This window comes from Camelus bactrianus, chromosome 6 (assembly GCF_048773025.1).
Source record: "Camelus bactrianus isolate YW-2024 breed Bactrian camel chromosome 6, ASM4877302v1, whole genome shotgun sequence".
In the NCBI taxonomy this organism is placed as follows: Eukaryota; Metazoa; Chordata; class Mammalia; order Artiodactyla; family Camelidae; genus Camelus; species Camelus bactrianus.
Window position 1 is genome coordinate 75,706,210 of NC_133544.1, and position 12,588 is coordinate 75,718,797.

Genomic DNA, 12,588 nt, shown 5'->3' on the forward strand with positions numbered 1-12,588 from the left:
CACATTTGTTTTCCCCCCTCGCTCTCCCCTTCCCCTTCTCCCCACCCCTGACAGTATTCTTCTGAACTATTTAAGAATAGATTGTACACATCACGCCCCTTCATCCCTTTAATACTTAAGTGTACATTACTTATAAATGAGGGTATTTTATGTGACCACAGCACAGTTATCCAATTCAAGAAATTGATAACATTTTAATCTACTGACAGTGAATTTCACCTGCTGTCCCAGTAGTAGCTGTTTTCCCATCACAAGATCCGGTCTAGGAGCATACATTCCATTTAGATGTGTGTCCCTTTAGCCTCTTTTCATCTGAAACAGTTCCTCAGTCCATCCTGACTGTGACACCTTTAAGAGTACAGACTATCATATAGAGCAGTTGGTCCCTGATTTGTGTTTGCTGTGCCTCACGACAGAGTCGCATCATGCATCCCCACTGGAGCACTGAGTGCGTGCTGCCACGTCCTCAGACCACGGCTGGCGGCACGTGACATCTGCACATTACTGGTGATGTTAATTTTGATGACTTGATATTGTCCGTTTTCTCCACTGTATAGCTAATAGTTTTCCTTTTCTAATGGTAAGTATTTTTAAGAAGATAGATATATATAAATTCTTATTTTCCTTTATTAAAAAAGTAATAATGCTAGAAAATATAGATAAACATGAAGAAAACACTTGGATGTTTAATCTTCAGGTCCCTTACACATGTATAGATAATTTTTTAAAACCAGAAAGCGTGGTCTTATGTAACTCTCGTTTTTCTCACCTAACACTATCCGCTGAGCATCTTACTGAGCCCTTCTTCTACAAGGTGCCATTCAAGTTGCTGGAGCGTAAGGGAAGGACACAGACTCAGCGCTGAAAGGGTGCTGGGAGCACGGACCTCAGACAAATCATGCAGTGAATTAAGCACAAGGAGACAAGCTTCAGAAGTTGCTTAGGTGCAGTCAGAGCTTGGTGCATAAACCATACAAAGTCATAAATGTTAAGCAGTTGCTGGAAAATTTCCTGTTTCTGACTGGAGCCAGGACTATTCTGAAGCAAAACCTCACTATTTGGGATAATTAAGGAAAAGACCTCTCTTATTTATAGGTACAAAATATAATGCAATTAAAATTATTCCATCAAACTGACTCCTGCTTTTGAGTAGTAGGGAAAATACCTAGAAACTTTATTGGAATTCCGAATATTTCCATTCTTCTCTGTCAGTTTTTGCTCTTACAGGACAAGGCGGCCATTAAGCCTTTGCCGTCTCCTACGCCTGAAGCACCCTGGCCTGGACCCTTTCACTCAGACTCTAGCTGTGGGTCCCTTGTTTTTTCCTAGAAAAAGTTCCTAGTGGTCACCCTGGAAATTTAGTACCCACATTTTGGTTAGAAGGCTGAGTTTTGATTTGAAAATCTCTTTGTTTTTATCTGCAAATCCCAAACTCCTAGTTTGAAAATGGCTTTAAATTGTGGCTATAACCTCTCAATAGAATTTTGGAAGCTCCCTGAGGACAAAAACCACGTGTCTTCTCTCATTGAATAACTCAGTTAATGATGAGGTCAAAGCAAAGATTTCTTTGACTCAGTTTCAGTGTGATGGGAGGATGACTCTGGGCGGCTTCCAAAAGCCGTGTGTGTTCTTAATTGGTGAGAAAACACTTAAGCTTTTAAGTACCTGGGACGAGTGAACAGCTTTCCCCTATACATTGAGCTCAAACTCCTTTCTGAGCCACATTACAGCATTAAACAATATGGTACACGCCAAGACCATCCAAAATTTAGCAAATCCAGTATTTGTGAAACCTGAAAACTAGGCAGCTGCTGAAGGATGGGCAGAAAGAATTCCAACAAAAAATATTTAATATTTTTCTTAAATTCCTAGGTTGGGAACCACGTAGCCATGGCTCCATGCCCCTGTAAGCCTAGGCTGCAGCAGCTAGAGAAGGTTCTAGAAGTTTCTGGCAATTGGGGTAGGGAGGGGAAGCTCTACCATGGGATTTGGGGCTTTGGAGCAGCCACAGCAGGTAATGCTGGTAAGTATCCTGAGTGGGTTACTTTGGAGGCTGCCAGGACTTGAAGGCTGGGAACTGTGCCTGCTAATCATCCTGGGAAAGACCAAACTATATTGACCTTGCATCTCCCGCAAGCTCCATAAAACTGGGCTTAACCAAGAGAGGAGAGGAGAGTGGCTTTCTGGACCTAATTCTCATTGTGGCCTTTATTTATTTATTTATTAGCATTGACAACTCCTTTTATTTTTATTTAGTTGGGAAGCAGGTAATTAAATTTATTTATTTTAATGGAGGTGCTGGGGCTTGAACCTGTGACCTTGTGCATGCTAAGCTTGCACTCTAACATTAAGCTTTGCCTCCCCCACTCCTTGTGGCCTTTAAAACAGAAAACTTGAAATTTCCTGATCAACACTAGTGAGATACTCTGCATGATAAAGACCCTTGTGGTTTCTTCCCCTCAACCTCCCCAAACAAGTCCAGACTTGAAACAATCATTTTCTTTTGCTGATGCCTTCTTGTCCCACCCTCCTGCCTATAAAAACCTGTTTGCACTACCCCTCAGAGTGCCCTTCTAATTCATGAACCGTTTAATAAAGCTAATTAGATCTTCAAATTGACTCCACTGAATTTTTTAACACTATATACAATTTATAAATTTAAAAAATGTTTTTTCTGAATATTTTCAAACACTTTTAATAATACAACAAACTCTCACATATCTATCACCAAGATTGAATAATTAATATTTTGCTAAACTTGCTTCATTTTTTAAAAGTATTTTAAAGTAAATCCCAGACATCATATTTCTTCCTTAATTATCTTCATATATAATCTCTTTTAAAAAATTTAAAAAAAACCATAAACATAATACCATTATTACACCTCAAAAATCAACAATTCTCCTTTAATACTATTTCATATCTGATCTGTATTTAATTTTCCCTAATTGCCCCCAAAATGTCCTTTTACATTTGTTTTCTCTATTTGTATGTTCAAATACACTCACCTCTGGTAAGATTTCTCAGATCCACCCCCTTCAGCTAGGATTAATCATCTGTCTTTGGCACCAGATCATGGGTACTAAATTGTAAGAAACGTTATGTAAGGGAATTGTGTTTTTATTATCTTCTTAACATGCCTCATTCTCAGAATAACACCTAAACTACTACAAAACTGTATTTTGAAAAGAAACAACATTGGCAAAGCAGGGCTCTGAGTTTAAGGTCAGTACTAGGCAAGAGCTACACGTTTTAATTTTAATTTGTGGGCCATATATATTCCTGTAAGATTTCCTTTTTCTCTTCTTTCTACTCTAGAAAAATTTATCTTTAAGTAACAAAATGAGGCTTTTTTTTTTTTATAATCTGACAAAAGTAGCTTAGAAATTCTGCAGAAGGAGCATTAAAACGCTTTTCTGATTCTATTCAATATGAACCACAGAAAATGTTGAATTTTCTTTGCAGTAATTGACAAACATCTCCACTTACAGCTTGGGTTACACAACAAAAATCCTTGTCAGAGTAACTGAGTGAGAAGTTATATTTATGATCTGCTTTATAGAAAACAAATCTTTGCAAAAAATAATTACTATTTATTGAATGCCTACTACAGGCAAGGCAGAATGCTACATGCTTTTCACACATTCTAACATTTCTTCCAACTCCTGAGCTAGGTTTGTCTCCATTTTACTGATAAACTGTCTCATAAAGGTTAAGTAGTTACCTCGAAGTCAGTCTGCTAATAAAGTGTGATAAGGGGTGGGGTGGGCTCTGAGCTCAGGTCAGTTTGAATGCAAAGCCCATGACTAGAACTAAGATGAGGTTGAAACAGCTTGATCTAGCCCTTCAGAAAACATTAAGACGTTTCCGTTTTTAACGTTAACTCATAGTTTGAACTTCAGTTTTAAAACAATCGTTTTAAAATAACTGGGCTTGCGCTCTTGTCTTAATTGTAGCAGTAAGAGCGGGGTGCAAAAAAGAACAGTGATGTTTATTCCCAGACAGACCTGGGTTCTGATCACATCTCTGCCACTTACTGGCTATGTGACTGCAGTATCTCCGAGCTTAAAAAAACATACCTTGCAAAAATGTCTAGAAGATTCTGGTACGCTGGCACAGAAACCCTGATTTAATTATTATTCCCATGGTTCTGCAGACACTTGCACGCTATGTGTGAGGCTAGGCTGCTACTTTAGGAGCCAGCTAAATGGGGGATCTCAAGATGAAGCAACCTACTGGGTCATCTCAGAGATCTTCTGCTGGAAACCTCTCCAGCTGATTCTTTTTCTTCTCCCTCATCCTTGATTTTTTTAAGGGAAAAAATCAGAACACTGTGGGAGTTATTTCAAAACGAACTTTCAATTTTAATTACCTCCATATGTGCGCTACCTCACTTTTAACGTGACTGGACTAATTCTAGTTTACCTGCCTGCACCCAGGAGCCTCCCATAGGATCCCCGGCTCTGTGGCTCCTTTTCCGGGCCTCCTTTTAGAAGGGCTGGTTTTTCACCAGGCCTTGGCAATCAGAGCGCCCCTTATTCTCAGTTCCACCCTCTTGCAGGCGCGCCGACGCCCAGCCCGGGCTCGGCAAGTAAGCACTGCGGCGGGCGGCAGGGGGCGCTCGCGGCCGGCTGCGCGGCGTCTGCGGGCACGGAGCCCTGCAGGGGGCGCGTGGTTGCCGGGCAGGGAAAGCGAGTCAGGGCCCTCACGCCCCTCGCGCGGCCCCGCGTGACCAGAACGCTCTGGCCGGCCCTTCCGGAGCGGGTGTGGTTCATATATAAGGCGAGGAGACCGAGGTCCGGATTCAGTTCTGGGCGTTAGCATCGTCCTCACGCGCTGCCTCGCCCCGCCCGGTCCCCAAGGTGAGCCGCCCTTGGGCGAAGGTGCTGGGGAGCTGCGCAAGGATGACTTTGGGATACGTTGGCCGCTTCGGCGCTCACCAGATTGGGTCCTAGTAGCTGAGTTTTGATCAGTATCTTGGATTTTTTTTATTTTCTAGATTTGACGTTCTACACTGAAGTCATCATGGGTTTTTTCCAACTCCTGATGAAAAAGAAGGAAGTAAGTTTTTAAAGCAATTGAAAATCTTGACTAAAAATATTAATTTTTAAAGAGCAGATGATGCAAACTTTGAAGATATTAAAAATTGATGTATAGCTATTCTGTTGTATTTCAAGTGTTTGACATTGAATCATAGGAATATTTTGTTCTCTATTAGCTTATTCCTTTGGTGGTTTTCACGACGCTGGCAGCGGGTGGAGCTTCGTCTTTTGCTCTTTATTCTCTTAAGAAAACCGATGTGATGTAAGTAGGCTTTTATCATTTATAAAAACGTTTTTGAGCAGTGTTACGTTGACCTTCAGTTTATGAAATGCGTATCAGTTTCCTGTTTTTCCCCCGGGATAAGAATGTCAAATTGTGAGCTTGGAGTCAGGGCTAGAAAGCATTTAGATATCAGAAGGCTATTAAATGATGATATTAACACAATTAGGCTGTTCCTTGTATCTAAATATCTCTTCATCCTTTGGCCGTCCTCCTTTTCTCCTGCAGCAGAATAAATTTTTTTTTTTAACTGAAGTTTTGAAATGTCAAGTTCTTAAATGGTCTTTTGGGATATACATCATTAAACTTAAATCATCATTTTAATGAAATTTAAAATTTTCAGTTTATTAGAAAGATGTTTCCTAATGTGGTAGAGTTAATAGATTCAGTTGTCTGCAATGAACTTAATCTCAGCCCTGGATATAAGATAAAATGCCATGTATTCTGGAATATGAGGAAGAAAGAGACTTGAAACTGATCTTGGCCGGGTTCAGGGCTGGAAAGGGCAGTAATGCTAGGATCTGGCAGAGAAACCTAGCGCCCCGCAGTTTACCACATACAGAGTTCAAGCCGAGCCCTTCTGCCCCGCCCATAAACCCCGGTCAAGAGCATATTTGCTCATTCTGAGCCTGGTACTTCCACCTTCACTGCTCTTCAGCTTACGAGAACATTCTCCAGTCTAGCCCAATAAATGCAATACACACCTCCTGCCCTGCAGAGGGATTGATTCTCAATGTTTGAGCCAAACTGTGAAGCTTTTAAAAGGAATTTCCCATCAATTTCAATTAACCACGAGAGCCTAAGTATGCAGTCTGAGCCTGTCCCTAGTGTATTTATAAATCCAGTGTTAGAGTTGGTTTAATTTCACTTACTTTAATATTTAATCAGCTTTCTTTTGCTTTTAGCATTGATCGAAAAGGAAACCCAGAACCTTGGGAAACTGTGGATCCTACCGTACCTGGAAAGGTATTGCAAAATCAAAATGTGATTTACACTTAGCCCAAACCTTAACATCTTTGTCAGAGAGATAGATTTAGTCCCTTTCACTTTCAGGGTGCCATTTAGTGTGGTGTTAAAGAGAGTGCTGTGGAGTTGTAGAGATCTAGTTCAAATCCTTGCTCCACTATTCACAGGTGATTTTAGACAAGTTGGCCTTCTGAGGCTCTCAGAATCTATAAAATGGGCTCAATAATAGGGCTCTATCTCAGAGCTTAGAGGATTAAAGAAGATAAAATCGATGAGAGCCCTTTAGCCCAGTGCCTGGTCCATAAATATGCACTCAAATATGAACTTCTATTGTTACCGTAACAGAATCTCATTTTACCCGTTATTTATCTAAAGTAAATATACGGGCCATTGTGGTAAAAAAAAAAAAAAGAAAAGAAAACAGGAGCGACATTCTCTTTAAGCAAAACTAGCTAATATCCACTGATTCAAATGAGTTAATTTTAAGACTATTGCAAACATTTTTTACATTTTAAATATTTTGCAAGTAAAGTCTAAAGTCTGTTGGGATGAACACTAGTTAGGTCTGTCAAGAAAGTTGTTTTTTTTAAAAACAAACTTTCAAATAACACAGTTTGACTTAGGGAAAGACATTTAGGATCTTTAAAATTACCTACAATTCCCCGTTCCTGGAATAATAGAAAACTTGTGAGAATAAATGAGGATCTCTGAATGCGAGTACTTTGGAAGTCAAGGACTGTCCACGGCACTGTCCCTTTTCCCTTATTGTGGAACTTTGATCATCTGTACCTTCGCTGAGTAATTACAATGAGGAAATTTTAAGAGCCTGCTGTGTGCCTGCCTCTCTGCTCGGAGCATTATACATCCACACACAAGAAGCAGACACACGTTTTGAGCTTATAGTTCTCATAAAACCATAGGAAATTTTAAAATCTAGAACCTGTTAAGTGAAAGTAGGGTAAATGTATGTGACCTTTCCCTCTGATCCGATAGTACTCAGGAACCCAGAGTCTTTTTAGAGGGACAGAGTGAAAGAAACCAGCCCATATTACTATTTTAGAGATGGAAAGAGATGATTCTTTGACTACAGATGCTATGCTTTTCCCAAAGGGCAGTGTGGACAAATCCTAAAGGGGATGTGAGGATGAAGGACAGATCCTAACAAAACAATTTTATTTTCCTGCGTTTCTTTTTTAAAGCTTATAACCATCAACCAAGAATGGAAGCCCATTGAAGAGTTGCAGGTGGTCCGAAGTGCGACCAGATGACCAGTCCTCGCCTTTTCCTTCCACTCTATGAATCTAGTGGAAACACTTCTGCACAAACTAGATTATGGATACCAGTGTGCGGAAATGCTTCTGCTACATTTTTAGGGCTTGCCTACATTTTCGGACTCTGGATGAGGAATTATAAAGGTAGTGCAACAATAACCACATTGTCCAAAACTAAGCTCCATGTTTATTTTCTTGTTGTAAATTTGAGTTTTACATAGTGAAGTTTTTGTGTTTATGATGCCTGTTTTCCTTAAGAGGTGTAAAATTTTGTGAATTTAATTGTCTGCAATAAAATACCATTTGAGCAAGATTTCTTAAAGATTAGATACACATTTCTATGGAGAAAAACACATTTTGAAGCGTGGTGCTTCATCTTTGAAAATAACACCCAGTGCAGATTTCTGTGTAAACTTTCTTCTAAGTTCATTCATTCACCAGAAATCTATTGAGCATCTACTATTAGTCTGGTATGGTTCTCATGCAGCTGAGATAAAGCATTGAACACAACCAGTTCTGGACGGAGATGAATGAAAAACGGTAAGTGAGGAAAATGAAGATGAGATGGGGGTATGAGACGCGCATGAGGATTGTCTTGGAGGAAGTGCTGGGATGCTGGTGGTGCTAGGAAACTGGGGCGTGCTGAGATTGGCCCCTTTGATGCCAAGACTAACAGTGGTGCTCCCGAGAGACTTGGGGAAGGGAGGATGGAGAGCACCCCACAAATCTGGGCCTCCTCTTCACTCTGACCAGTGGTCACTTGGAGCTCGAATGTACAGTCAAACCCAGCATTCCGTGGGCTCCCCCTCAACTGTTCTTGAAAATGGGACCAAATAGAAAAGTTTTTCATTTACTTTTTTTTTGAAAAATTGAGATACAATTCATACACTGTAGTATTCCTCCATTAAAGTGCATAATAGAGTGGCATTTAGTATAGTCACAGAATTTTAGAACCATCTCCACCACCTAACTGCAGAATATTTTCATCACCCCCGAAAGAACCCTGTACCCATTAGCAGTCATTCCCTCATTTCTGACCCCTCTGCCCTCAGCCTCAGGCAAACACCAACAAACTTTGTCTCTAGGGATTTGCCTATTCTGGGCATTTCATATAAACGGAATCACATTATGTGGCCTTGGTGACTGGCTCCTTTAACTTAGCATAATATTTTCAGGATTCATCCATGTGGTACCGTGTATCAGTATTTTATCCCTTTGTATGACTAAAATTCCCCTAAATGGATATGCCACATTTTGTTTTCCACCGTTTGACAGACATTTGGATTGTTTCCACCTTTTGGCTGTTCCGAATAATGCCGCTGTGAACAGCCATGTACCTGTTTTTGTGTAGCCATGTATTTTTAGTTCCCTTGAGTATATACTTAGGTTCATTAACTCTTTTAAATAAAGATCATAAATCCTTTTTTCTTAATTTCTGTCTGAATATAATAGAAGTTTAAGAGAAGGGCTAAATTATAATCACCTTCACGGCAATAAAAACTTCACTAGACCTTACTAGAGACTTGGCAATTCTGAAAGGATTAAAGCAAGACTACTTCTGCAACTTCTGCTACTTCCTTATCACCTCAAGTTTTCCCCTGTGAAAATCTCCAATCGTTAATCTCAAGAAATTACATGGACCAAGTAGGAAGCACAGTTTTATTTGTTTAAGCTTCTAAAGAGCAATGTACCATTTAGGCAAATAAAAATGAACAGCCTGGGATGACCGGCCAACTGGGAGAGCAAATTGCAGTATTTTGAGAGGGATGTCTGTGACTTTCAACTTTGAAATACAAAACTGTTTGAAATACAGTGGCTTTAAGGGGAGGGTATGTATAGCTCAGTGGTGGAGTGTGTGCTTAGGGTGCATGAGGTCATGGGTTCAATCCCCAGGTACCTCCATTTGAAAATAAATAAACCTAATTACCCCCTCCAATTTTTTTTCTTAAATAAAGTGGAAAAAGAAAAGAGAAATAAAAATTTAAAAATGAAAGAAAGGCTTTAAGGGGTGAGCCTGGCAGTGGAAGGTACCATGCTGCAGGTTTGGGAGGGAGAAAGGCCAAAAGTAATACTGACACTTCAATGTCAAAAGATTTAATTGATTTTTTATTTTTTTATTACTTTATTTTTATCATTTAATTAACTAGTTTATTTTGCAGGGGTGGTAACTAGGTTTGTTGGTTTGTTTGTTTATTAATGGAGGTGCTGGAGATTGAGCCCAGGACCTTGGGCATGCTAGGCATGCGCTCTACCACTGAGCTGTACCCTCCCACCTGCCCTTCCCCTGATTTTTATTTTTGGTAATGTTCTTACCATTTTCCCCAAATGTTTTATTCTGAAATTTTTCAAATATGCAGAAAAGTGGAAAAATTAGTACAAAGAATAATCACACTTTTTATCAGTTAACATTTTGCCACATTTGCTATATCTCTCTGTATATTATGCTCTTTTATTATTTATTTATTTATTTATTTGAAGTATAGTTGATTTACAATGTGCTAATATCTGGTGTACAGCATAGTGATATATATATATATATTCTTTTTCATTATAAGCCATTACAAGATATTGAATATAGTTCCCTGTGCTATACAGTAGGACATTATTGTTTATCTATTTTAAATATAATAGTATGTACAAATCCTGAACTCTCAATTTATCCTTCCCCACCCCCTTTACCCTGGTAACCATAAATTTGTCTGTAAGTCTGTCTGTTTTGTAAGTAAGTTCACTTGTATCTTTTTTTTTTTTAGATTCCATGTATAAGTGATATCATATGGTATTTTTTTTCTCTTCCTGATGCACTTCACTTAGAATGATGATCTCCAGGTCCATCCATGTTCCTACAAATGGCATTATTTTATTCTTTTTTGTGGCTGAGTAGTATTCCATCATATATATACCACAACTTCTTTATCCAGTCATCTGTCAATGGACATTTCGGTTGCTTCCGTGTCTTGGCATTGTAAATAGTGCTGCTATGAACATTGGGGTGCATATATCTTTTAGAATTAGAGTTTCTTCTGGTTATATGCCCAGTGGTGGCATTGCTGGATCATAGGGTAAGTCTATTTTCAGTTTTTTAAGGAGTCTCCTTACTGTTTTCCATAATGGCTGCACCAAACTACATTCCCACCAATGGTGTAGGAGGGTTCCCTTTTCTCCAGCATTTATTGTTTATGGACTTTTGAATGATGGCCATTCTGACTGGTGTGAGGTGATACCTCATTGTGGTTTTGATTTGCATTTCTTTGATAATTAGCAATATTGAGCATTTTTTCATGTGCCTATTGGCCATTTGTATGTCTTCATTGGAGAAATGTTTGTTTAGTTCTTCTGCCCATTTTTGGATTGGGTTTTTTTTTTTTTTATTGAGTTATATGAGCTGTTTGTATATTCTGGAAATTAAGCCCTTGTCAGTCACATCCTTTGGGAATATTTTCTCCCATTCTATAAGTTGTCTTTTTGTTTTATTTATGGTTTCCTCTGCTGTGCAAAAGCTTATAAGTTTAATTAGATCCCATTTGTTTATTTTTGCTTTTATTTCTATTGGCTGAGTAGACGGTTTAGGAGAACATTGCTAAGATTTATGTCAGGTAATGTTTTGCCTGTGTTCTCTTCTAGGAGGTTTATGGCGTCTTGTCTTATGTTTAAATCTTTAAGCCATTTGGAGTTTATTTTTGTGTCTGGTGTGAGGGAATATTCTAACTTCATTGATTTACATGCTGCTGTCCAGTTTTCCCAGCACCATTTGCTGAAGAGACTGTCTTTTTCCCATTGTATGTTCTTTCCTCCTTTGTTGAAGATTAATTGACCATAGGTGTGTAGATTTGTTTCTGGGCTCTCTAGTCTGATCCATTGATCCATATGTCTGTTTTTTGTGCCCATACCATCCTGTTATATCATTATTATTCCTAGGAAAATTAACATTAATTCAGTCCTGTCACCTAACATAAAATCCATTTCTATTTCCTCTAATTGTCCTTTATAACTGTATTTTTAAGTCCAGAATCCAAGTTTCACTTGTTGCATTTGGTTGTTAGGTTGTTGTACTGAGTACGTGATGGATATGTGGTCATGAAAGTGATTCCCAAGGAGCTTGTGTAGTAGGATTGCTGTCTCTGCAGAGCTCGATCTGGATAAGATTCTCTTGGATGTGGACTTTGAACTTTTAAAATTTGAACTACAATAATGACATTTTCATATAATTTAAGTGTTTAGGAAGTCATACGGTCATTGCCCATTCACTGTGTGGTAGGTGTTGTGCTGGCCTCAAGGATCTGAAGTGGGAAAGGGAGACGCACCTGTGAACAGATCCAAGCAGTACAGTGACAATGAAGCAAGGACAGAAACAAGCACATGGTACAAAGGAAGACTCCCCCAGGAAGATGGTTCCCTGAAAGCCTGGTTTCTTCAAAAAACAATAATTAGAAGTCAGCAAGGCAGTTGAACTAGAGGAAATTTACCAAGGCAAAGAGGGCTAAAATCTCACATCTTCTGTAAACTTGGAGTGGTTTAGTACATGGAATTTAATATTGGCGTTAAGGTGGGGTGGGTGAAGTGTGTAGGGCCTTTTATGCTAGTATCTTCTAGGCACAAAGGAACCAGAAATGGGTTTGAAGATGGAGAAGGAGATAATACAGTTTCCTTAATGGAGTGTTGGCTATATCAGCTAGAGGTGGGGTGCGCACCAGAAGGAACTTTGGTTGGAGGCCAGAGACCAGCTGCTGCCAGTGGTCCAAGGTACAGGTGAGTGCCATAACTAACCAAGGCAGTGGCAGAGGGAATGGCAAGAAACATGATTGACGAGAAGACCTCAAGGCTTATTGGATGTTCCTAGGGGAGGTCCGAAATAACTGCCAAACTTCTCACCCAGGTAGCTGGGTGGGTGGTGGTGCCAAGACAGGGAATACAGGAGGGAGGAAATGGAATGTTCACGGGATGGGGAGGTAAGGAATGAGTTAGCCTTTGAAATTGTCCACTGGAGAGCCCAGGGAGCTGTCTAAGAAAACTGGAAAGGGGTGTGAGC

General features: G+C 39.5%; 1 protein-coding gene across 1 annotated transcript; it reads left to right on the forward strand.

The window, feature by feature from the left end:
• Nucleotides 1–4,765: 4,765 nt before the first annotated feature.
• Nucleotides 4,766–7,872, forward strand: C6H15orf48 (chromosome 6 C15orf48 homolog). Its single transcript, XM_010965264.3, has 5 exons — nt 4,766–4,862; nt 5,000–5,061; nt 5,219–5,304; nt 6,228–6,288; nt 7,488–7,872. The coding sequence occupies exons 2-5, from the start codon at nt 5,026–5,028 to the stop codon at nt 7,554–7,556; spliced, it is 252 nt and encodes an 83-aa protein (XP_010963566.1). The 5' UTR covers nt 4,766–4,862; nt 5,000–5,025; the 3' UTR covers nt 7,557–7,872.
• The last annotated feature ends 4,716 nt before the right edge of the window (nt 7,873–12,588 follow it).